Source organism: Salminus brasiliensis, chromosome 7 (assembly GCF_030463535.1).
Source record: "Salminus brasiliensis chromosome 7, fSalBra1.hap2, whole genome shotgun sequence".
NCBI lineage: Eukaryota > Metazoa > Chordata > Actinopteri > Characiformes > Bryconidae > Salminus > Salminus brasiliensis.
In genome coordinates, this window is record NC_132884.1 from 762024 (window position 1) to 786497 (window position 24474).

The 24474-nt window shown below is 42.0% G+C and overlaps 1 protein-coding gene across 2 annotated transcripts in view; it reads left to right on the top strand.

Moving 5' to 3' along the window:
• Positions 1 to 285: 285 nt before the first annotated feature.
• septin9b (septin 9b) overlaps positions 286 to 24474 on the top strand; it is a 48061-nt gene continuing 23872 nt past the window's right edge. The window contains exons 1-3 of one of the 2 annotated variants that reach the window (XM_072683293.1): positions 286 to 355; positions 14740 to 15007; positions 15441 to 15778. In XM_072683293.1, coding sequence (XP_072539394.1) covers positions 334 to 355; positions 14740 to 15007; positions 15441 to 15778 — 628 coding nt within the window. In that variant the 5' untranslated portion in view covers positions 286 to 333. Of the gene's footprint in view, positions 356 to 14739; positions 15008 to 15440; positions 15779 to 22108; positions 22186 to 24474 lie in introns of those variants that run through there. The other variant, XM_072683294.1, reaches the window with a different exon arrangement.

Here is a 24474-nt window from a genome sequence, read left to right on the forward strand (position 1 = left end):
AAAGAAAAAAGTGTAAAAAAGAGAAAGAGAATTAAAAAAGAAGAGAGAGAGAGAGAGAGAGAGAGAGAGAGAGAGAGAGAGAGAGAGAGAGGAAGAAGAAAAAGAGCAGAGAGACAAGAGAGAAGGAAAGGGCGAGAGAGATGAAGTTTCTCTGTGAGGAGAAAACTTACAGTCTGATATTAACTGAAGGAGAGAGAGAGAGAGAGAGAGAAGAAAAGGGCGAGAGAGAGAAGGAGGAGTGAGTGGTCAGAAAGGGGAAGTGTGAGTGTGTGTTGGGGCGGAGAGCAGCAGTGTGAGTGTGTGTGAGTGTGTGTGAGGGTCAGTAATGCAGTAATGGAGCGGGACAGAATCAGCGGTGAGTGTAAACTCTCTCTCTCTCTCTCTGAACTCGCGTCTCCTCTCCTCCACCTTCTCTCCTTCCTCTCTTGCGCTTCTCCAGCTCTCGCTCAGCTCTTACACACACATCGCAGAGGACCTCAGTGGGCTGAATGGCTTCTGGGGTGCTTGCTGTCTAGGGCTGCTGGGGGTCCTGCTGTGGGGGACCGGCAGAGTGAGCAGCTGAAGATGAGGGCGGCTGGTCTGTGGTCAGTTCTGCTCTTTTGAAGGTTTATGGAGAAGAGCAGGAAGAGGGTGGTCTGGGCGGCTGAGAGCTGGGCTGTGAGGAACGGAAACCAGATTAAAGATCAGATTTTAAAGGAACTGTATTTCTGTGTTTTGGCCGGTTTGGCATTTTTACCGCACTTCCTCCGGGCTGTTTATCAGCAGCAGTGTGTGACTCACTACACGGCTCATTAGAGCACATATACAGTACAGTCTGTCACTCCTGTCCTGCCTTTAGGCTGACTCTCTACTTTACCTGCTCCTCTTTATTGTGAAGTGTGTGTGTGTGTGTGTGTGTGTGTGGCGCACTGCATTTAGATGCGCTCACATAGATGGACATGGAAACTTCCGACAAAGACAGAAATACACACTAGTGTGTGTGTGTGTGTGTGTGTGTGTGTGTGTGTGTGTGTTGCTCAGCTGTCTGTAGAAAGTGTGTCAGTGCGGCCGGTATAAGCAGCTGCGGTGGGCGGGGTTCAAATCTTTGGGGGTCCGTCGGCTCCCTACAGCCAACAGCTGTTTCACGGCACTCAGGCAATGTGAAACACACACACACACACACACACACACACACACACACACACCCTGTCTGGAACTGCAGGCCACATATTCCACAGTGAACACTCACACCAGCCCGCACCATCCAGAGTCCACTGTAAAACTGAGGGCACTCAGAGAACGCCTGTTTCAGGTGTCTCAGAAACCTTCTCATGTTCCTGGGTTCTCTTAACAGTTTACAAGTTACTCCACTGGGTTCCATCGAGTGCCAGCTGTTGGGTTCTGGAGAACCCATTTTTAATAACAGTGAGTCCTGGAAGGGGCGGTTCCTGGAAGAGCTCAAAAAAAGAACCTCAAACTTTTCTTTTCTGGGATTCCTGGAGTAACCAAGAACCATCAGATCCAGACTGAACTGAATGTGACATTTCATTTAATGTAAAGACTCTTTATGAGCTCAGACAGACAGACTGACTGACTGACAATCAGACAGACAATCAGACATACAGTCAGACAGACGGATACACTGACTGACAGCCAGCCAGCCAGAGCTTTAAGTCCTGTAGTTCGAGCAATGACCACAAGGGGGTATAGTAGCCGTTATAATCTCTTAACACACCTAGTGTATAACTCTCTCTCTCTCTCTCTCTCTCTCTCTCACACACACACACACACACACACACACAAGCAGAACAGCATTTAAACACACTTTTAGAGAAGAACATAGAAACATTACACAATACACAGTGTGTGTGTGTGTGTGTGTGTGTGTGTGTGTGTGTGTGTGTGTGTGTTAGTCAGAATAAGGAGAGGTTTGATTAGTTTCGAGCTCTTTAGCGGAGGAAGCTGTGGGCCGAGCTGCTTCCTGCTGTTGGTGTGTATCAGGTTGCCATGGTGATTCACACTGCATTTGTTCTGAAGGTGATATGATGGTGGAGCGGCTCCGGAGTGATTCGGGCCTTTAGCTCGCCCCTGTTGTTTTCCTGGCTCTTTATCTGCAGCGCTAATGTCCTGTGCTGTCAGCACTCAGCAGTATTTCACTAATGGTGACACACACTGATTTACTCCTGCATGTGGCCTTCACACACCGACCCGCACCAGAACTGACCCCTGCTCACGGTGCTGACCCGTTTCACTGTTAGTAAACCGTGCACTTCAGAACACAGCCAGGTGTATAACAGACATGGCCCTGATTCCTAGATCTTGCTCTCTTTCTCTTGCCCCACCCTCTTGCCTCTTGCATAGCATATCAGCCAACTACCTGAATATCTAATAATAATAATATTAATAATAATATTAATGTTGGCTCGTTCATGAGGAGGTCGCAGGTTTGATCCCCTGTGATGCCACAGCCATCCGTCAGTGACCAACAGTCCCAGATAGTACAACTGTTCTCATCCTGTTCTGATGCTTCATGATGCTAGCCAGTGTGGGTGTCTGTTAGCTGACTCAGCAGAATTAGCAGTTAGCATTCTCCTCTATGCGTGTTGAACTCCCTTGGTGTTATGTTAGCGGCAGTTTGAGAAGATGTGGTGGAACGTATTCACCTGTCTCAGAGGAAGACCACTCATCCCAAAAGTCATGGATGGAGCTCCTCCATCATCATTCCAGAGAACACAGTTCCTCCACTGCTCCACAGCTCCTCAATGCTGGGGGTCTTTATACCCCTCTAGCCCACACCTGGCATTAGACAGCATGGAGCCAATAGGGTCATGATGTTGATCTGCTCCAGAGAGTCCTATTCTATTGGCAGTACTTCTTCTCTACAGGGACTAGACAAGCTGTGTGTGCATTTGCACATCTGTGTCAGCAAATGGTGCAACGTAAAGTAGCTGAATGCATTTGTTAAAAGGTGTGTCCACAAACATTTGGACATGTAGTGTATATTCCAGTATTAGTCTAATTTTATTTCAGCAGGAGTTCCTTTGTTGTTTACCTTTGTTGTGAGTTTGTCTGGGTGTCGTGTGTGTGTGTGTTTATTTCTGTGTATATTTGAGCTGAATGTTCTCACAGGCAGGATCAGTTTAGTACAACATCCAATGAAGTAGTGTAAGGGATATCCTCTATGAGTCATATTCCTGACACACCACACACACACACACACACACACACACACACACACACACACACACACACACAATCAAAATCAGATTTATTGGCCAAGAACATTCAGACACACACCACACACACACACACACACACACACACACACATACACATACACACACACACACACACACACACATACACATACACACACACACACACACACACACACACACAATCAAAATCAGATTTATTGGCCAAGAACATTCAGACACACACACACACACACACACACACACACACACACACACACACACACACGAATCAAAGGAATGTGGTGTTCTGGACTTTTTAAATTACTCTGATACTACAGCATTATACTTATAAAATATATAATTCAGGGGTGACAGTGTGGTATTTGGGTGTTTGTTGGGTGTGGGTGTATCTAAGTGTTTATGTGGGTGTTTGATGTTTGTATGGGTGTTTATGTGGTATTTGGGTGTTTGAGACTTCGTTGGGGCATTTAGGTGTTTATGGGGGGTTTGTGGGGTATTTGGGTGTTTGCAGGTGATTTGGGAGGGTATTTGGGTGTTTATGGGGTTGTTTGTTGGGGTATTTGGGTGTTTGCGGGGGATTTGGGAGGGTATTTGGGTGTTTATGGGGGTGTTTGCGGGGGTATTTGGGAGTTTAGGAGGGTATTTGGGTGTTTATGGGGGTGTTTGTCGGGGGAATTGGGAATTTGGGAGGGCATTTTAGTGTTTATGGGGGTATTTGGGAGTTTAGGAGGGTTTTTGGGTATTTATGGGGTGTTTGTGGGGGTATTTGGGTGTTTGGGTATTTATGGGGTGTTTGGGAGTTTGGGAGAGTATTTGGGTGTTTATGGGGTTGTTTGTTGGGGTATTTGGGTGTTTGCGGGGGGATTTGGGAGGGTATTTGGGTGTTTATGGGGGTGTTTGTCGGGGGAATTGGGAGTTTGGGAGGGCATTTTGGTGTTTATGGGGGTATTTGGGAGTTTAGGAGGGTTTTTGGGTATTTATGGGGTGTTTGTGGGGGTAATTGGGTGTTTGCGGGGGGATTTGGGAGGGTATTTGGGTGTTTATGGGGATGTTTGTTGGGGGAATTGGGAGTTTGGGAGGGCATTTTGGTGTTTATGGGGGTATTTGGGAGTTTAGGAGGGTTTTTGGGTATTTATGGGGTGTTTGTGGGGGTAATTGGGTGTTTGGGAGGGTATTTGGGTATTTATGGGGTGTTTGTTGGGGTATTTGGGAGTTTGGGAGAGTATTTGGGTGTTTATGGGGTGTTTGTGGGGGTATTTGGGTGTTTATGGGGGTATTTGGGAGGGTATTTGGTTGTTTATGGGGGGATTTGGGAGTTTGGGAGGGTATTTGGGTGTTTATGGGGTGTTTGTGGGGTATTTGGGAGTTTGGGAGGGTATTTGGGTGTTTGGGAGGGTGTTTGGGTGTTTATGGGGTGTTTGTGGGGTATTTGGGAGGGTATTTGGGTGTTTATGGGGTTGTTTGTGGGGGTATTTGGGTGTTTATGGGGTTGTTTGTGGGGGTATTTGGGTGTTTATGGGGTTGTTTATGGGGTGTTAGTAATGCTGGTTAATGAGGCTGAGCCGTTGTGATTGAATGCACAGTGTCCCGCGCGCTCAGTCACTTATTTCAAAAATAAACAGAAAACCAACGGAAAAAACGGTCGTTTACCTCAGGAGGACAAAACAGCAACGGTGAGCAACCCGCTAGCACCACCTACCACTAGCTAGCCAGTACTATATAATTAGCTAGTGTACTGTTACACTGATACTCGTCCTCACTGACAGACCTTATTAAGTCATTTTGCTAAAGAGCTTCTAACCTCCCATGGTTATTTATCCTGGAGTAGTGACGTTAGCTGCTAGCGTTAACGAATCGCCTCAGAGAAGCCCGTTAGGCTAGCTAGCGTTAGCCGCGTCGCTAAAGCTCGGCAGTGGTATAGTGGTTAGTAGCCAGCTAGCTGCTGCTTGTCTTTTGGTGTTTGCAGAGCGGTGTGGTGGTGATTACACTATGAGGGGTGAGTAGACCGTTCATCTTAATCTTCTCCTGGGGGCACATAGCTAGCTAGTTTGCACCGCAGTGCTTCCAGACAGCACTGAGCTCATGTAGCTAGCAGTTAGCTAACATTAGCAGAGTTAGTGCTAATGGTTTTTGGAGCAGAGGAACAAACGCTGAGTCAAGGATTTATCAGCTTCCTTGGCAAACCAAGAAAACCACTTTTGAAAACCACTGGAACTATGGAAGCCTTTTCTGTCAGCTAAGTTAGAGGACACATACCCTACTTGATCCTTGTGGTAGTGTTTGTGTTGTTGTGCCAAAATAATAATATTTCAGCGAGTATCTCGAAATAATAAAGGTAAAGGATAAAGGTGCACGTATTCGTCACTGTACAGTGTGGACTGTACAGTGAAATGTGTCCTCCGCATTTAACCCATCTGGTAGTGAACACACACTCACACACACACATGTGTTAGGGGCAGTGAGTACACACACACACCCAGAGCGGTGGGCAGCCAACTCCAGCGCCCGGGGAGCAGAGAGGGTAAAGGGCCTTGCTCAAGGGCCCAACAGTGGCAGCTTGCCAAGCCCGGGAATCGAACCCACAACCCTGTTATCGATATCCCGGCGCTCTAACCGCTGAGCCACCACTGCCTCAAATAATGATAAACTCTGTTCTGAAGTTTAACTGTAAGGAACAGCAATAATGTCAAACTGACCCTCTACTCAATATTCTAGATACATGAGCCGAACAGTGTGTGCGTGTGTGTGTGTGTGTGTGTGTGTGTGTGTGTAATACTGACATTTGCAATCACATTAAATTATATTCTAAGTAATTTTCCATTTACATATTCATCACACTAATTCAGCTCCGTAGAAAAGGTCTCATGTTCATATATATATATATATATATATATATATATATATATATATATATATATATATATATATAGCATATCAGAATAAATGTCGCCTAGTCAAAATCCCAAACTGTCAAACTTGTGAAGAATCAATTTGACACAGATGTTGTATTTGAGCCATTAAAAAAATTAAGAAAGTCGTAGTTCAATTTGATTTGAGCTGCGTCGTTATTCTGACATGGACAGTCAAATAAGTGAAGACAGGAAGTGGAGAACATCTCAAAGGCTTATGCTGCATTTATAAGTTGAGCACACAGGAACACCACCACAGTGTCGTCAGTACTGGTGTTAAATACATTTTTTTATCTGTTCTAACTGTCCAAGTTGGGGATGTCAATGAAAACAATAATATTAATAAACAATAATATTAATAAATAAACACACAGATTGAACATTTCTCACCTAATGCTCATTATTTGCATCAGAAATGGCAAATACACTTGTTTTAATTGATGACAGAAAAACAACAGAAATTAAAAAAGACGTCGGACACAAATGACGCTGTGCTTATAACCTCTAAAGTTGTAAGTAAGACTTGTAGATAGCGGTACTTCTGCCAAAAACAGAAATGGGTGAGAGATGGGTGACTTCCATGGTACAGTTGCTGTGTTGTGTATTTATAAACTGTGGTTCTAAAATGTGTGAATGACAATGTGTGTGAATGGTTATATTGAACCTAAGACAAATTAGGCATAAAATACCCATGAAAATATAGTACACCCCATTTAATGTGGGACATCATTTTGCACCCATATAGAGGAGTATTCTTGCTGAGCAGTCTTTTTTTGCAGAGAAGCTGCTTTACACTGAAAACCATCCCGTCACACAATGATCAAACACAGATCTTATCAGCACTGATGTAGATTACTGACGTCAGGCTGTTCATTTATCACTGCATTATTACAAACATATGTAACACATCATCAGCTATACACATTTGCCATCTGCCAAATCCAATACATAAACATGTATAAACTGTAGAAATTCAATATTGGTCAAATTTAAACACCTGTCATATGCAGCCACTCCAACCTACAGGGACATATAGCATTACATGAACCCCTAGTGTGAATTTCCCCCAAGTTCTGACCCACTAATGTCCTCCTGATATGAGCCTGAGCTTCAGACTTTTAACCCAGGAGAGAAGACACTACAGCATCACTCTCTCTTGTCTTGCTTTCCTAAACAGCTCACTGGGCTCTGAACTCTTTGCTTAGTGAGTGAGACTGAGCAAAGACTGAGTTTTATCACTCAGATCTAGACTAAATCAGGGGGTTCACTGGGGTTATTCAACTCCATCCAGTTCCAGTGTAGCAGTGTGCGTCACTTGCAGATCCCATCACTCGCTGCTATTTAACTTCACAGAACTCTTTTAACTGCTCCTCTGTTAGGAGCTATGTGAGCTTACTGTGATCGCTAGCTTGAAGCTGGGTGAACTCCCAGGGGAAAAATGGCGAAGTAATAGCTGAAGGAAATGGAAAAGGACTTGCTTTTTTTCCACCGGTTGTTTTTGTTAACAGTCATTCAACCCTTGGTCGTGAAATGCTGCTAATTAGCAGTAAGGCTAAAGGCCTTGGCGTACCGCTCAACTCGAATGGCAGCATGTCTCCAGCTCTGTTTCAACACTGTCGTATTGGCGTGGGTGCACTCGTCTCTGGTGTCTTACTCAGTCACCCTGGCTCTTTGATGAAGGTTCCTGTGTGGATGAGAGTGGTGTAGCTTGGCGAGGTCGGAAAGCATTTGGGAAAAATCCAGGTTCAAGTACGAGACCATACCCGGGCTATTATGTCAGAGGCAGTCTGGTGGATGTGTGATGATGTACATAGTTTTTTAATGTTTGATGTGATTTATTTTCAGTATTTGGGCCCAGATTTATAAAGGGCCCTGGCACGTTTACTGTGATGTTAAGAGAAAATGTATAGATTTGAATAGATTTCAGATTTCAGACCATCAGATCAAACACAGATATAGATTAAGTAGAGGTTGTTCTGCTGCTCTGTCAGGATTTAAATGATTAAAGTTATCATTTCGGCCTTTGGCCTGCTTTGACACTCAAAAGAGAGCTCATTAGCTCATTTACTTGTCAATTTTGGTTGGATATTCCTGGGGACATGCTTATAAAAGACATTTATGCAGCATTAAACAAAGTGCACCACACTGAGAAACTGCAGTGGAACTTTTGAAGTTTATTCAGTTTCTTAAACATTTTTGGGATTTTTTTATACCTCTTTGCACTTTCACATGTGATATAACTGTGTATTCAGTGTGTGTCTGTGTGTGTGGTCTTCTTGGAGCATCTACTGTTCTTCGACCTAATTGTTATCTTCAGAGAGACGTGTTGGAGAGCCGTGGCCTGTGTTTCAGTTAGCAGAGCTGTGTGTTTGAAGTGGTCTTGGAAGTAAGTGCTGCTCCATAAGCCCGTTCAGATTCAGTGAGGGGGAGCTCAGCTGTACCAGGGCCAAACCAAACAAAGCCGAGAGGGCAGCCTTAGCTCCGTTAGCTTCTACAGCGTCAGCGGACTGAGAGTGTAACAGCCCCTCTGCTGCAGAGGGACACTTACACAGAGAGCTCCAAGAGTTGAACTGAGGATCAGCTTTGAATGTAGGGCACTTCTACTGTGAGTGTGTGTGTTTGTTAGGCCTGTTTGTGTTAGAGGAAGCGGTTTAGTGCCTATTTATGCCATGGGTGTTTGTGCAAATCTCACTTTCAAATGTTATTGATTGTGTAGCATTTATTGCTTTGTCTGAGAATGTTTATAGTGACCACAGCTGTTTAGAGAACCGCGCAAAATTTATTCACACACAGCTGAGCGATATTAATAAAATCCAATTTCGCAGCATAAATAAGTGAACAAACCCTCCACAGGAAATATACCTAAATATGATATTTCTATGCAATTTTTGCATTTGATTTTTTGATTTTTTATTATTGATTGCATTCACCCACATGGAAGCATCAGTGAGATCAGTTACTAATGTTGGATAATTTGTTTTGCCACTCCAACTTATTCCAAAAATGTTGGATTTCAGAGAACCCCACAGCCCAGCCCAGAGCATCCCATTCTATTGGTCAGTGCTTTTCTATGGAGATTACACAAACAATGTGTTGGAGCACCTGCACTCTTACAAACACAGTTCTTCAAGGGTTCTTCAGTAGAGGCAGTGGTTCTGTACAGGACCATGATAACTCAAAGAACCATTTAAATACTTAAGGGGTTCTTTGCCTGGTTGAAAAACTCTTCAGATAAATGTGAAAAATGGTTCATCATAGCACCTTCAATAAAGCTAAGCAGCAAAAATGATTCAGCCATTGTTGAACGTAGCAGATTTCCTATTAGTTCCTATTAGTGTGTTAGTAATGAGTGCTTTTTAAAGCAGCTCTGTTTACTCATCCGAAACGTCCAAATACATGTCTGAATACTTTTAGACGACGGCCAGCACTGACGTACAGTCTCAGACAGAGAAAGAGAGACAGAGAGAGAGAATGGTGTGAGACTTCTTTGGCACAGTGTGGAAAAGTGAGAGGGAGCGTGAGAGTGGGGGTTAGAGGGAGGAGAGAAAGAGCTACTCCTTTAAGAAGAGTCAGACTGTGTGTGAGTGTGTGATTGAATCTGCAGCCGTTTTCCTTCTGCTAACAGAGGCTCCAAATTTGGGACTAGTTTTGTTCTTAGAAGAGCGAGTGAAAGTAAGTCTGCTTCGGGCACGTAGCAGCAGCATGTCAGACTTTACTGAGAACACACTCTCAGAGAGGATCAGTTTCCAAGGTTGGTCTTTTATTCATTTCTTAAATTGAATTGTTCACTTTTTCAAGGGTTCTCTGCAGTCTAAGCAAAAAGGGTTCTATGTAGGGTTCTTTTTGTTGCTTTTTAAGGAACTATCTACAAAAAAATCAGAGATGTTTTGGAAGAAGCCTTTAAACCCTTTGAAGAACCCTTTTACCTGGCAAAGAACCATTCATTCTTTGAGCTATTATGGTTCTAAATGGAACCATTCTCTTCACTGAAGAGCCCTTGAAGAGTCCTCTTTTTTTATGAGTTTATGAAAGGCTGTGATTCTTTGTAGAATCAAGACAATACAAAGGACTAGTAGTTCTTTGCCTAGTTAAAGGCTTTTTTAAACTGATGGAAACCCCTTTCATGGTGGTTCTTTATAAAGGGTTCTAAAAAGGGTTCCATTAATGCTATGAGTCAAAGAATCATTTTCAGTACTATGTAGATCTCTTTTTGTATTACATTTGAAGAAAATGTTTACTTTAAGGATTCTGCAGTAAAGGCTGTGGCTCTTTATAGAGACAACTCAACCTTTTTTTTTTTAAAAAAATAAAGAGGAATCATTTTGTAAAAATAAATATGTCTATTTCTTTTTACAACTTAAGATGCTAAGCTAGTGCTGCTAATTTAACACTGGACTGTCACCAATGTCACCTCTGTAAACACGCCCCCAAAAGCGCTTGTCTCTCCGTCGGTCTCTCAGAGCTTCTCCTGATCTTCATTAGTTTGGTAAATGGATGTGATTTAGAAGGGGACTTTATCATAAACCGAACCTTCTCCACAGAGCTGAACGCAGAAGGAACACTGTGGTACAGCAGTACAGAGTAGGATGTTATGAAGATGATAATATATCTCCAGTTTTAGATCAAAACTGTAATTATACTCAATCCTTTCTGGTTTGCTGAATTATGTTTTTTTTTATTATGATTTTTGGTGTTTACAAATATGTGTATATTTCAATGTCTAGAGTTTATTCATTCTTGTCTGTTTAACTTTATAAGTCTGTGCTGAGACTTTGTGTGTGTGTGTGTGTGTTTGTGGTAGTACTGGGGTGTATTGAAGCATCAACGGTATTACTGTATCTAAGTCAATCTAGTCTGGTACTAATTTGGTGTGTGTGTGTGTGTGTGTGTGTGTGTGTTTAAGAGGGCAGATGTGCTCAGTGGACTGTATCTATAGGAAATCTCTCATTCAGACACACACAGAGGCTCTAAAAGGGGTAAAACCGCACATCTGGATCTCACACACTCCTCGTCTCCTAACCTTCACTCATTTTCACCTCGTTCCTCAGCTTCCTCTTGTCCCTGTGTGGAACTGGCAGGAGTTCCCTTCTTTCTCATCTGCTTCAGCTCTTGTCCTCCTCCGCTTGTCTCTCTCTCCCGCTTGCTCGCTCGCTCACTCTGTTCGTTTGATGCTGGTTACGGTGCTGTGCTCCTTCTTTGAGTAGAAAAGGATGGTCACCAACTCTGATCTACCTCTGTATCTCCAGTAAATATGGAAACAGGAGACTTTTTTCTTTTGTACTGAGCCTGTAAACCGTGCTGACAAGTGCTATGTGTTTTTGGGCTGAGAGGATGCTGCTGGTGATCACATGAAAAACTCCATAAACCCTGCGAAAATAATCTTGTTATATGCTTCCAATGTTGACAAGAATTTTTTTATCTTTAACTTTATGCCTTTTGGAGATCAGTTTTGACCAGGGGTGCCCAAACGTTTGCATACCACTGTGTATGTATTTATCATTGCTGTTGAATGTCTGCTGTTGGGTAGAAATATATACCGTATATAATATCAGTATTGTGATACTAGTTTTGCAGCTCTAGTTGTGTGTATAAAGCTTTAGAGTGATATACATGTAGAGGATTTGCTGTAGGGCTTTCTGTGGATTTTTGTTTTACAGCGGTGCGCTTCGGTTTGTTGAGCTCCTGTTACATTCATCAGGCTGACTGATGGTCTGCTCGTTTCTCTCTGATGGGAAAGAAAATTCCACAGAAATGTGTTTTGTGATACCAATTATGGCTAGGAAGCTTGTGTGCATGTATGTATGTGTGTTTGAGAGTATGTGTATGAAATGTGAGCTACAAAAAGTTTTTACATCTCGAAAGTTATCATTTCTGAGAAAGCCACTCATGTACATATGGCCAGATTCACTGTGTCTCTATGCAGACATACCCTAAATGGAAAGATGTTGGGACACCTGCTCATTCATTGTTTCTTTGGAGGTTTTAAAAAAGATTTATCCTGCTTTTGTTAGAGTAACTGTCTCTACTGTTCATGGAAGGCTACTAGATTTGTACTAGATCTTGATTCATTGCTGAGAGGATTTGATTGAATTTAGCAACGAGAGTATTAGTAAGTGTTGGATGATCACTATCCCACCTCATTCCAACCCCTCAACACACCCCAAAAGTATTGGATGGTGCACCATCATTCCATCATCACAGTTTCACTGCTCTAAAGCTCAATACTAAGGGTTTTTACATCCCTCCAGCCCACGGCCAGTTTATTTTTCCCTATCGTCCACCCTTAATGTGTGGGTGGTTGTCTAGCTTGTAGTTATCCAACCGCCCACTAGGGATCTCCTCATTTCCACTGTCTGAGGGTCTAGCCATTGTGGCGACTTCTGACAGCAGACATCCAGCCTTGCTGTTAGTGCAGAAGCTGATAGACAGACAGGCTTTTGGTCAGTTTTAATGGCCTGAGGTCTGCTGATTGCTCTCCAGATCTGAGCGACACCCAGACAGACTGTTCTGTTCCAGCTCCTGTCAGACCCGAGCCAGGTAATCAACGCTTTACAGCTTTAGGGCGCTTCAGATCTCTCTCTCCTGATGTAGAAGTTATTATTCCTTCACTGTTCGGGGCTATAAACAATGACATGTTATATGTTTCACCACAGGGTTATGAGAAAATCCCTCTTTGACATTTTACAGCTTTGACCTCTCAACTACCTCTTTAACCCTTAGAAGTTACTGTTATAGCTGACAGTAGAGTAAGCGTGCAGTACTTTTTTGTGTACTATTTCTGACTGTACTATTTCTTACTGAAAAGGAGTATTGGCCAATGTCTCTGACCACTGAGCAGGAAGTTACTAACTTATTCATCAGCGTTTGAACTTATTATGGGGTGTTCTGCACTCTCTAAACAATGCTGGCCGCTGCTGCTTGGCGTGGGGTCAGCTTGGAGGCTGTTACTGTCAGCTCCAGTGATAGAGAGGCTGGGTGATGGAAATGTGTGTGTTGTAAAAGTTCAAATGGCAATGTTTCATTTACAGTCTTTTCTCACTCTTTTCACACGCTGACTTTAATCCTGAATCCAGATCACACAGGAACTTGGTGGTACAATATAGGGCTCAGATGTTTATTTCACATTTTATTGCATTGTAAAATGTTTGTAATGAAGTGAAACAGGCTTTATTGTCATTTCCAACAGCTAGTAGTGTGGGAAAAGAGTAGGAAAAAACTGTAACGTTGTTCTTCCCAGGCTTGGGTCAACTACTAAAATTGAAGTAGTTTTAGGTTTAAGGTTACAATATTAGAATACAATATACAATTACTATATACAATATTAGAATTCCTTTATAGGGTTAGCATCAATTAGCCTTATTGGACAGGTAGGTTTTTTGACATTGATTGTCAGTGTGCAGTAATTTTAGGCCTGACCTAGTTCTAATAGTCATTGTTTGTAATTGGATTTTAAAGTATTTCAAGCATCCGACAACACTCTATGATGTTCTTATTACCCCACATGGTCATCCTGTAATGCGCTAGAGATTGTGTAGGGGCGATATGGTGATGCCAAATAGGAAATGAAGAATGTAGAAACAGATATATTAGTCAGTTAATGGTGGATAGATTCATTGACCCAGGCCAGTTCTGCCTCAAGAAGGCGAGACATAACTCTGGGCGTGTGTCCAGAGCGAGGGGTCAGGAGTAAGCCGTGTGCAGAGCAGCTGCCCAAAATAAAATCTCTCACCACAGATATCTGTGTTATGGTCCATGACTGTTGAGGACTGATGGGCTTTCTGATGTCCCCATAAACAGCTGCTGGAGTGATTTCACACTGGGGAGTTCATGCAGAGAAAGAGCTATTGTTACAGTCAAGTGTAGACGCATAAACACACGTATGCACACATGCAGACTGCCCCCCCCAGTAGTGTATGAGTGGATGTAATGCCCACCTTCCCATTCCCAGAAATTACTCCATTGCTAATATGACTAGAACAATTTTTAACCAGTCAGATTATGTGGGTGGAGCTAAGCACAGCCTAGGTTGTAGAAAATACCACAAATACCACAAATCCACAAACACACGTCTGAACTCATCAGTGAATCTGGGTCGGTTCCTAAAGGCACAGTCACACACACACACACACACACACACACACACACACACACATACACACATCCATTCCTTTTGTGAGATTGTCTCTGTATAGCCCACCAGGGACAGTTGTGACACAACCACTAAGCATTCCACTGGGGACACTTTTCACACAAACATCCACAAACCGCTCAGAGGAGGTAAACAGAGAGGTCATCTACAGGAAGTGATGTTGAGTAGCTGAGTGTTGGTCTCTTGTGTTTCTGTGTGGAGAGAGAGAGGGGTTTTCAGAAGTAGAGGACGTTTTGGACCCTGTCTTCCAAACATAAGCCTACACCAGGGGTCAGCAATATGTGGGTTTTTTTGCTGTTTACCGGAACATTTTAGGGCATGGGCCCTTTAAAACATGCCCGGATTGGATAGGGACATCCCTAGTATCAGCAGTCCTCATTGTCATTAAAGAACAGCTGTTGTAATGAGTGGATACTGGAAATACCAGCTTTTCTTTAGTTTTCTGTCATTAGAGTGTCTAAAAATCTGTCTCCTCCACCCCCAGCCCTGAAGAGGTCATTTGAGGTTGAGGACGTGGACTCCTCCTCACACTCTTCCTCTCCCCACATTCGTCGTACACCCTCCAACGCTCAGCAGCGCAGCGCCATATCTCCATCCAGCAGCCGGCACTACGAGCTCGGCTCCAACGGCACCAAGCTCCCTGATACCTCCAAACCCAAAGCACGGACCCCTGAGCCTGTGTCCCGCCGCTCTGAACTCTCCATAGACATCTCTTCCAACAACAACGGCAAAGCCATTGATGGGTCACCCAGGTACAAAGCTCTGATCTGTTATACTGCTGGTATACTATTATATCGATACACTTGTGAAACTGAATCAGTCTTATATCATAGTGTTTTATTGTCTGTATTTTAGTATTGTGTAAGTTATTTCTGCAGTTACATTTTTTATTTTTAACATTACCATTTTTAGTAAATTACATTTAGTATTTTTAAAACCCCATCCAGCCCTGTTTTTTGGGCTTGGTTGGGCTTGGTGACATTGAGCTCATGTGCTCACAGCTGCTCCAGAGTGTCCTGTTCTATCAACAGTTTCTTTTCTATGATAAACAGTGAGGGTTCATTAATGCAGTTTTCTTTCACTAAGAATAGTGGGTGTCCTCAAACATTTGGACATATAATGTATTTTTGATACCTTTTTTATTTAAATGTAAATCTTAAATGTAATCTAACCTGTGTCCCTCAGTGCTGGGATAGCCCGTTTTGGCCTGAAGAGGCCCGATGCTCTGGGCCACAGCAAGACGCCAGAGACACAGAAGCACTCTGTCACATTCAGCAAGACCCTTGAGACCATCGCCCCGATCGCCAGAACACCCTCTGCTGTGGTCCCGCACGCCAGTGCCAAACTCCCAGAGACTACGTTCAGGAGGAACGAGCCGCCCAGCCCGGGAGACGGGTCGCGCCGACCCGAGATCAGTGTCACCAGGGCAACTGGTCAGGATAATCATCATCATCCACCGGTCACAACAAGGTGTGCATCGCCAAATCAAGCCGGGAGGAAGTCGCCCAGCACCGACGGGCACAGTAAGTCTTATTTTATGTCTCACTGTCGTTCTAAGAAAGAAGGCGGTGACCATAATCAGTGAAGTAATTACCAAGACATGTAGCTGCCTGACCTCATCATATTAATAGACATGTATACACTGGCTCAAGCGGCCCATGTCTGGACTTACGCCTATATTTAACCAGAACATTTCTGGCACTGTTTATTTGAAGAGACCAAAATGTTGGATATTTATACTTAATACTTTATGGTTTACTGGGAGGAGCATAATTTTTTTGGATTGTGTGTGAAAAGTGTTTGTTCAAAGGAGGTCACAGCGACAGGTGTGGAACCTGCAATCATTCTGTAAAGTTGGGGCTTCGAGATGATTTGGTGTGTGATGTAGTTCTGGCTGAGATGAAGGCCATGTGTGAGTCATGAGGAAGAGCTGCATGGAGAGGAGGAGAGAGCTCCCTCTGGGAGGGTGTTATTTTGGTCTAAATGACATCATGAAAGAGTTTATTAGTGTTGAGAAACGCTTGCGTCCCCCCAGCAGCAGTTTTAGGGGAGGGGAGGAATTTTCCATGTTTTTCTGCCTGTTTGATTCAGTCATTAAAAAACAGGAGGTTCTTTCTTATTGCTGTTTATGTCTTTTTTTGTTTTATATCTCAGAGCAGTGCTGCTTATAATACTTATGCAGCATAGTCTGGCTTAAACACACAAATCTCTGATGTGGAACATTTGGCTGTTTTGATTTAAGGTTAGTTTCTACTTCTCAGCATCACAGTATATGGATGTTAGTAACACATGGCAAGACATCATTTTAAGCCCGAATGTCATTGAACCCACCAGTGAACCTGCATGTGTCTTCTTAGATTTATTTATAACATTGATAATGGTGTAGAAGAAACTTATATTATACTTTGCATCCTGCCATCCTGCTCTGTCTAATATCCACCTCAAAAGGGTTTACAGCATGACCTAAAGGGGGATATTCTTAGTTGGGGGAATGCAACATCATTGTTGAACTGAACCTTGTAATTCAGGTTATTGTATACCATTAATACAATAATCTTTGTCACATTAAACCAACATGAAGCTTAGCCTACTTGTTGCGTTGCTAATTATTCTAACCTGTAGTTAAAGCATAGTGCTATCCTAACTAATAATGATGTTTGGGTATTTATGTTTACTCATATGCATTACTCATGGAATTTAATTTTGAGTCAAATTAAATCAATAATTATATTCACACATTTAACCTTCACCAGTCCTGGTTTCCTTCGTTAGGCTGGTTCTCGGAGTAACTTATACAGTAATAAAAAACCCTACAATGTAAAAAATAGTGTGTATATATATATATATATATATATATATATATATATATATATATATATATATATATATATATATATAGGCAGAGTGAGGCAGTGTGTGCCTTGAGTCAGCCAGACCGACTCCTCAGTCATTTCTCACTGGGGAGCCACTGTGAGATGAGAGGTTTGTGTGTGTGAATATATGTGTGTTCTAGCAGTATCTCTCACAGTCGGAATCTATTAAAAATCTCCCTGAACATCTCTCTCTCTCTCTCTCTCACACACACACACACACACACACACACTCAAAGAAGAAGAAAAAACATGTAATGAATTGTAAACTGTTGTTTACACTACATGTAGAACATGCACATATACACAAAGGCAGCACCAGCACATCAGTGTGAGCAGATGGAGGCTCTTGAGGTGTTATGGGCACACGCCAATGGAATTCCTGTAAATACACACTGACACACACACACACACACACACACACACACACACACACACAGTCGCACACTCGTCTGTGTCATTCCTGCAGATGCCAAGAAGAATGAATAATGGAGGGAAAATAGAGAGCGACCAAGAATGATGTAATGCCTGTGTGTGTGTGTGTATATGTGTGTGTGCACACATGGCCTGTGGAGGACCTTCACTGATCACTAGAGGAATGAGGTTAACTGTGTGTTATCACTTGAACCATGACCTGAGCGAGGTCAGTTCAGTCCCTCTCGTTGACTGACAGGCCTTCAGAGCCACCCTAACACAGTCCTGTTCTACCTCACATGTTATTAAAAGGCTTTCTTCAGCACTGATGTGTTTATATTATCAGGCGTGAATGCTTTTTGCTGGGATTTTTTTTCTAAAGTTTAGTCATTTCCATTTCCCCAGCTCCCCATCCCCATTGCGCTGGTTGGCTAGCACAAGCTCGTAGTTTTAGTTTAGTTTTAAAGCCTTAAAAATACTGCACAAATGTCTAGACAGTAGATTGTAACTGCAGCTGCCTCACTACCACAGACATAGCAAGGTACTGCCTTGCTGTCAAAAAAGAGGTAAACATAAAAAATGTAAAGAATCTAACCTGTTAATACAGAGAGTAAATTGAATGTAAATGTAATGTAATGTAAACTAAGTAATTAACCATATCATCATAATAATGAGTCAAACATTGCAGAACAATGGCAGTAGAATCTCTGTAGGCTTCTAAACGTGTGGGTGTTGCTGTACCGCTGTCTCTGGGTCCTTGAGCATCCATCGTGTCTGGCTGATGAAGTGCCTGCAGGGCTGTTTCTTATTAAGACCACTCTACTGAAATTAGGCCTGACCTGCCCTAGGGGCAACACTCTGACCCACCAAGACTGAGGAGTGTGTGTGTCAGTGTGTGGAGATGGAGGAGGTGTTGGGAATAGCAACACTGGAGTAAAAACAGCACACAGTTACCGTTGAGCGGAAACACAGATTATGTTCCCTCATTACAAATGTATGTATTCCTACTAAGGCAACATGGATTGTTTATTATCAGCTAGTTTATAAACTGAAACATTTGACATGTGTAAAAGTACTAAAATGCAATAGTTTATTGTTGCATTTTATTGTATTTTAATATGTTTAAAGGGCCCATATCATAGGAAGTCTTCATGACAAAAAAAACAGCCTGTTTACATACAGTGTGCACAGATCTGCGTTTTCAGCCTGCAGTAATTTTAGCAGCCTAATATAACAAATTAGATACAAGGCATTTTTCAATTAAACAAGGCAAAAAATATATAAAGATTAAGCATCCAAATGGTACTTTAAGTTGTACTTTATAGAACCACCATCTTTACTAAAGAACCCCCCCCCCTTTTTAAGGTTGTACAAAAGTACTGAAGTGTTTATGTGAGAAGTCATGCCAAGGATGTTCCCTCCACAGTGAGGCTTAGAGTCAGAGTAGTCCACTTCCTGTCCAGTTTATTTTTTTTAGATAGGAAATGACCTCACGGGGACACACACCAGCAGCAGCGTTTCCTTCCTGTCAGCTGTCCGAGTAATGGCTTCCTGTCTTTCTGACGTTTTGGCTAAAAGCAAAGACATTAATACACACACACACTTATGAATAATGATGAAGGACCTCCATCCAGTAAGAATCCTTTGCATTGCCAAGAGTAGAACCAAAACAATTGCCCCCAGATTGTCTGTCTAAGTCTCAGAGTATCAAAAAAGCACATGGGTGAGTTTGGTTCAGTTTGGTTAAGCAGCAACCTCAGCTGTGTAGTGTGTGACCCTTCAATAATTCAGTCACCAAATAAACAGCAGAACAGACAGTGTGAGACGTCCAGTTTGTGTAAAAGTCATTCAGTGAATCCAAGGCATTATTTACAACTAGTTAACTAAAAGTGTTTTATTTTCTGATCATTATTATTGTTTTATTCTCATACTTGTCTTAGACTGTAATGCTAGTTTCACGCCACACAAAAGACGAGAGTTTTAGAGAGTAAATGTAACATAAGCAAAACGTAAGTCTTAATAAGAGTCACAAAATGTGTTACTGCTGTAAACTGTCTGCAACAGTGAATCCATTAACAGCAACAGCATTATTGTTGTATGGATTGTTAATGTGTAACAACAGTTATTACATACACCTAAAATAAACTCAGACCAAATAATGTATTTATAAACAAACTCAAAATGGAATTTCTGATCCCAGCTGAGTGCTCTGGTTTCCAGTGCAGAGGAAGATTTAGGCGAAGGTTTGTTTGTTTTTATGTGTATCTGTTGCTCCTGCACCTCCTTTCCTGTTCACCCACAACACAGAGCTACATCAGCTCCCTGAGGACTGATAGTTTGTCTCTTTTTACACATTACACATTGCATTATTCTTTCTTATCAGTGGATTCTTAAACAATTAAAGGAGAATTAAAGCGCTTTGGTTCTCTAAACATCCTCTTTCCTGATACATCTTCCTGGTTGTGTCCTGTCGGGTCTTCAAAACAACTTAAATACAGTTCATTGAAATTCACTTTGATTAATTCTGGTCTCTTTCACATAAATCGGAGACTCATGAGAACAGACAACACAGGTGGTTTATTTAATGGAATAGTTTAGTCTAAAATCAATTGAGAGTGATTGATCACAGAGCCCAGACACTGTCAATTATCCAAGACATGATTAGATATTGAACAGTTTAGTGTTTATTAGCAACGTTAGCTTATCATCTCCTGGTGTAGACTAAAGAATAACCAGATAACAAACATGTCTCAGTATGACACCTTTGGGGACAGGATGCCAGTGTGTTAGTGCTCTTGAAACATTCAAAGTATATTGTGTAAAATATCCATCACACAGACGTAATCAGCATGTAGAAATGCTAGTGGAGCAGCATTGTTACTGATTTGAGTGTATAAGCTGCACAGACTCTGTGCTAACAGTGAGTGGCGCTATCCCACAGGTGAAGCAGTATTGATGGAGGAATGTCTGTGTGTCACACTGTTCCTTTACCTGCACACACTCTTATCTGCTCTCAGAAGCAATTTTAAATCTCTACAGAGTGTGTTCTAGTGATGTTGTATAACAATGAATGAAATAATTGTTTCTGTAGTAATTGTGCAGAAATACATGTAATTGTATATTTTTCAGTCTGTGAAATTCAGTAAGTAAATAGAAATTGTGTCTAAAATGTGCAGAAAAATGGCAAATTTAACCCTCGTGTTCAGCTAGAAGGATCAGCAGTAAAGCTCCTGGGTCAGATTGACTCGCTTTAACCATCCAAAACTAGAATATTATTCTCCATAAACCTTGTTTTTAGCTCAGTTGATATTATATTAATCAATATTAAGTGTAATCAAAATTTAGATTTCAAATTGAACATTGGTTGTTTTGTTTAAAAAAAGTGCAATTACATATCACCATCGCAACGTGCATGTGCAGTAGTCCCATCACAGGGTGTGCAATGTCATGTATGGCAAATTAAACCAAACACATCATGCTACAACTTGTTTTATACAGAAGGAAAATTCACACAGTTAAAATGTCATCAATATCAGCACATTATATCTGCCCAGTGTATCATTTATAGTACTGCATTATTAAACTGCATGATGACATGTTGGATCATTAACTTCTGGAGAAATCAGCTGTATTGTATAATATCGCAATATATGTTACAGAACAAAAAAATCTTGCAGTGTCAGTCTTTTCCAATATCGTGCAGCCTTGGTGCGAGGTGTCTTTAGAGTGTTGGAGTCTCAGTTCAGAGTCTCTCCAGATCAGATTTCCGGAAACGTGCGTTTACTCAGTGCAGCAGGGAAAAGGTCGAAGGTCACACAAGTTTCCCACCACCATGGAAGGCCTCTCATCGCTCCTCTCTCTTCCTCTCCACCCCTCAGTTTTCTTCTCTCCTCCTTTCTCCTCCACTCTCCTCTGCTCCTCATACACTCTTAGATTATCAGACACATTCTCTCTGTTAGATCAGACTGTGTTAAAGACCACAGTGCTGTAAAACATAAAACATTAACTCTTTAAACTCCAGGATTTGTTTCATAGTCTAAAGTTTTATTGTCCACTAACTACTATGAAACTGCTGGATAGAGGGTTGTTATAAATTGTCCAATGCTGCACCTGATTGCAAAAGTTGTTGGACTGTGTTAGTGTTAGACTTTGTTGGGCTGTTTTGGACCGTGTTGGACTCCGTTAGACTGTGTTGAACACTGGTGGACTCTAATGTAATGTTTTCAGTAATTATGTTGGTGGTGTTGAATTGTCACTGGCAGGACGGCCCTCCTTCTTCACATCCTTCATATCCTTCATATCCGCCCCACCCAGAAAACTGACTCATTCAGGACCACATGTGTTGCATTACAGACCAGGACCCCCCCGGAAGGCCAGCGTGTGCGTGTGAGAAAGAGAGAGAGAGAGAGAGAAAAAGAGAGAGAGAGAGAGAGAGACTGAGAGAGAGAGAAAGCTGTTTATAGTATACAGAGCAGCGGAAGGAACTCAGTCCTGCTTGGAGTTCTGAAGTGTGTATGTGTGTGTGTGTGTGTGTGTGTGTTTGAAAGCATAGTTCTAGAAAGTTCTCAAACAGTTCCTGAAGCAGGCAATGGATCACAGAGCAGCTTACGTGGAGGTCCAGGAGGGTTCGGATCCGGAACTCTGGCGTGAGTAACTCTGTTCGTTTATAAAAGACAACAAAGCTAAAAAAGAACAGGACTGGATTCAATTAGGAGCACAATCTGTTACAACTCCTCAGAGTGAGAGAGAGACACAGAGAGAGACACACAGAGAGAGGTAGAGACAGACGGAGAGAGAGAGAGTGAGAGAGAGAGAGTGGGGAGAGAGAGAGAGAAAGAGGGAGAGAGAAACAGGGAGCCAGAGAGAGTGAGACTGACGCTGTATTCTTTACACCCTTCTTTTTCTCAATATTTCTCTTTCTCTGTGTCTATGTCTCTCGCTCGCATACTGTGTGTGGAGACTGTTGGAGATGTTTTATATCTATTATGAATCAATCAGTATCTGTCATGAATCATTCAAAGTCTACTATGAATTATTGAGTATTCACTATGAATTGTACACTACCTGCTTTAGATTATTTAGTATTTAAAACTAAAGGGAATATTTGCTGCCTCATAATTACTGAAGCTTTTTACAGATACAAAAATAAAGTATGATAAAAACAACACTTAAATATTTAAGTAATAACTGTCATAAAATGTTAAAATAATAATAATAAATAAATAAATTAATTAATTAATAAAAAAAATAAATACAAATATAAAAAGGCTGATAATGTTAAGTATGACTGTGCATTAAAATTGTACCTCTCGCTCTCTCTCTCTCTCTCTCTCTCTCTCTCTCTCTTCATGCTTTGGGAATTTTACCCAAATAAACGTGTGTAAACACTTCCACTCCAGCAGGACTCTCTTCCTTTCTGCAGTATGGGGCGTGCGAGAAAAGGCTGATTGAGTTTAGAGAGCGTGGTTCTGTAGTTCAGGCTGTTTGTTTGTGGTTTCTGAGAGAAAGGGGAAGAGTGTGCTAAACCTCGGAGGGCCTGTTCACTTATCAGTGTGTGCAATCGAGATAGAAGGACAGTTAAATGCAAATAATCTCCCTTTCCTCTCTCTCCCCCTCTTTCCCTCTCTCACTTTCCACCCCCCCCCCTCTCTATCTTACTTAACATATCTTTCTCTGTTTCTCAAAATATACAGCAAATAAAGGTGATGAGGGGTGTGTGTGTTTTCTCTCAGAGGCAGGATGGCTGTCTGTCAGTTGAGCCTGTCAGACACTTTCACACTTTAATGATAACGACCCAATAATGAGCCGACAGCGCAGCGTCACTGACTAGGATCACTCTGACTAGTTCTGTAGTAAGGTTAGCACAGTCCTTCTCTGAGACACGTGAAAAAGGCTCCACCCCCAGAACACCTCTAACTAACGGCTAGCTGCTAATTCTGTTATGTCAGCTAACAGACGCCTGCGCTGGCTAGCATTACCCACTCTGAGTAATGGGGGGAGAGTGAGGTGCATCTTACCCATCCAGAGAGAGAGAGAGAACAGTTACACGCTCTGGGACCCCTGGACATGGATGGCTGTGGAAATACAGGGGATCAAACCTCCTGGTATCAGAGGCAACACTTAGACAGTTGCACCACACAGAAACTACAGTATGTCATTCATTTACAAGACCTCTTGTCATGTGTATGATTACTTACTGTAGTGAAATATGTAAATATCTATTTTATAGTTAAGGTTATTATATTATGCAAATATTATAGTTTTATTGGACCTTTTTCCAAGCATTTATTGTTTTTATTTCTCTTTATTTCGGATTGAACAGTGATTAGATATTACTGTAGTGTACATTTGTATTTATTTATAGCTTATTCTTTATCTTAATCAATATTAATTAATTAAATGAATGTCTGATTATAGCAGTTAATTAGTCTGATGAAACAGACTATTTAATGACTATATGACTGAAGCTCTATGAAAGTAAAATTCAGTGAGCTGCTCTGATCTATCTTCTGTTCACCTGTGTGTCTGAATCTTCCTACAGTGTCTGTGTGTGTGTGTGTGTGTGTGTGTGTGTGTGTGTGTGTGTGTGAGTGTGCAGGTGGCTCATTTGTGGTTTGTTGAGCAGAACTGTTTCACTCTCTTCCTGCTGTAGCTTCCTCTAACCTTTACACACACACACATATACAACACCATGGCACATCTTCACTGCTGTAACTATCTGCCCTCTGCTGCTGTGAGCTAATGCCTCTTTATTTTACTTTACATAAAGTAGAGATAGAAGAATGGACGATTTTCAGCCTAAATATGTGCTCGGTGAGGAATTCATGTGTCTTGTGGGGGAAGCAGAGTAGTGGCTTTTAACACCACTAACCAGATGCTTCTCCAGAGTCCATCACTCCGCCCAGTACAGTGAGTTCCACAGTGCAGTTCTGTAC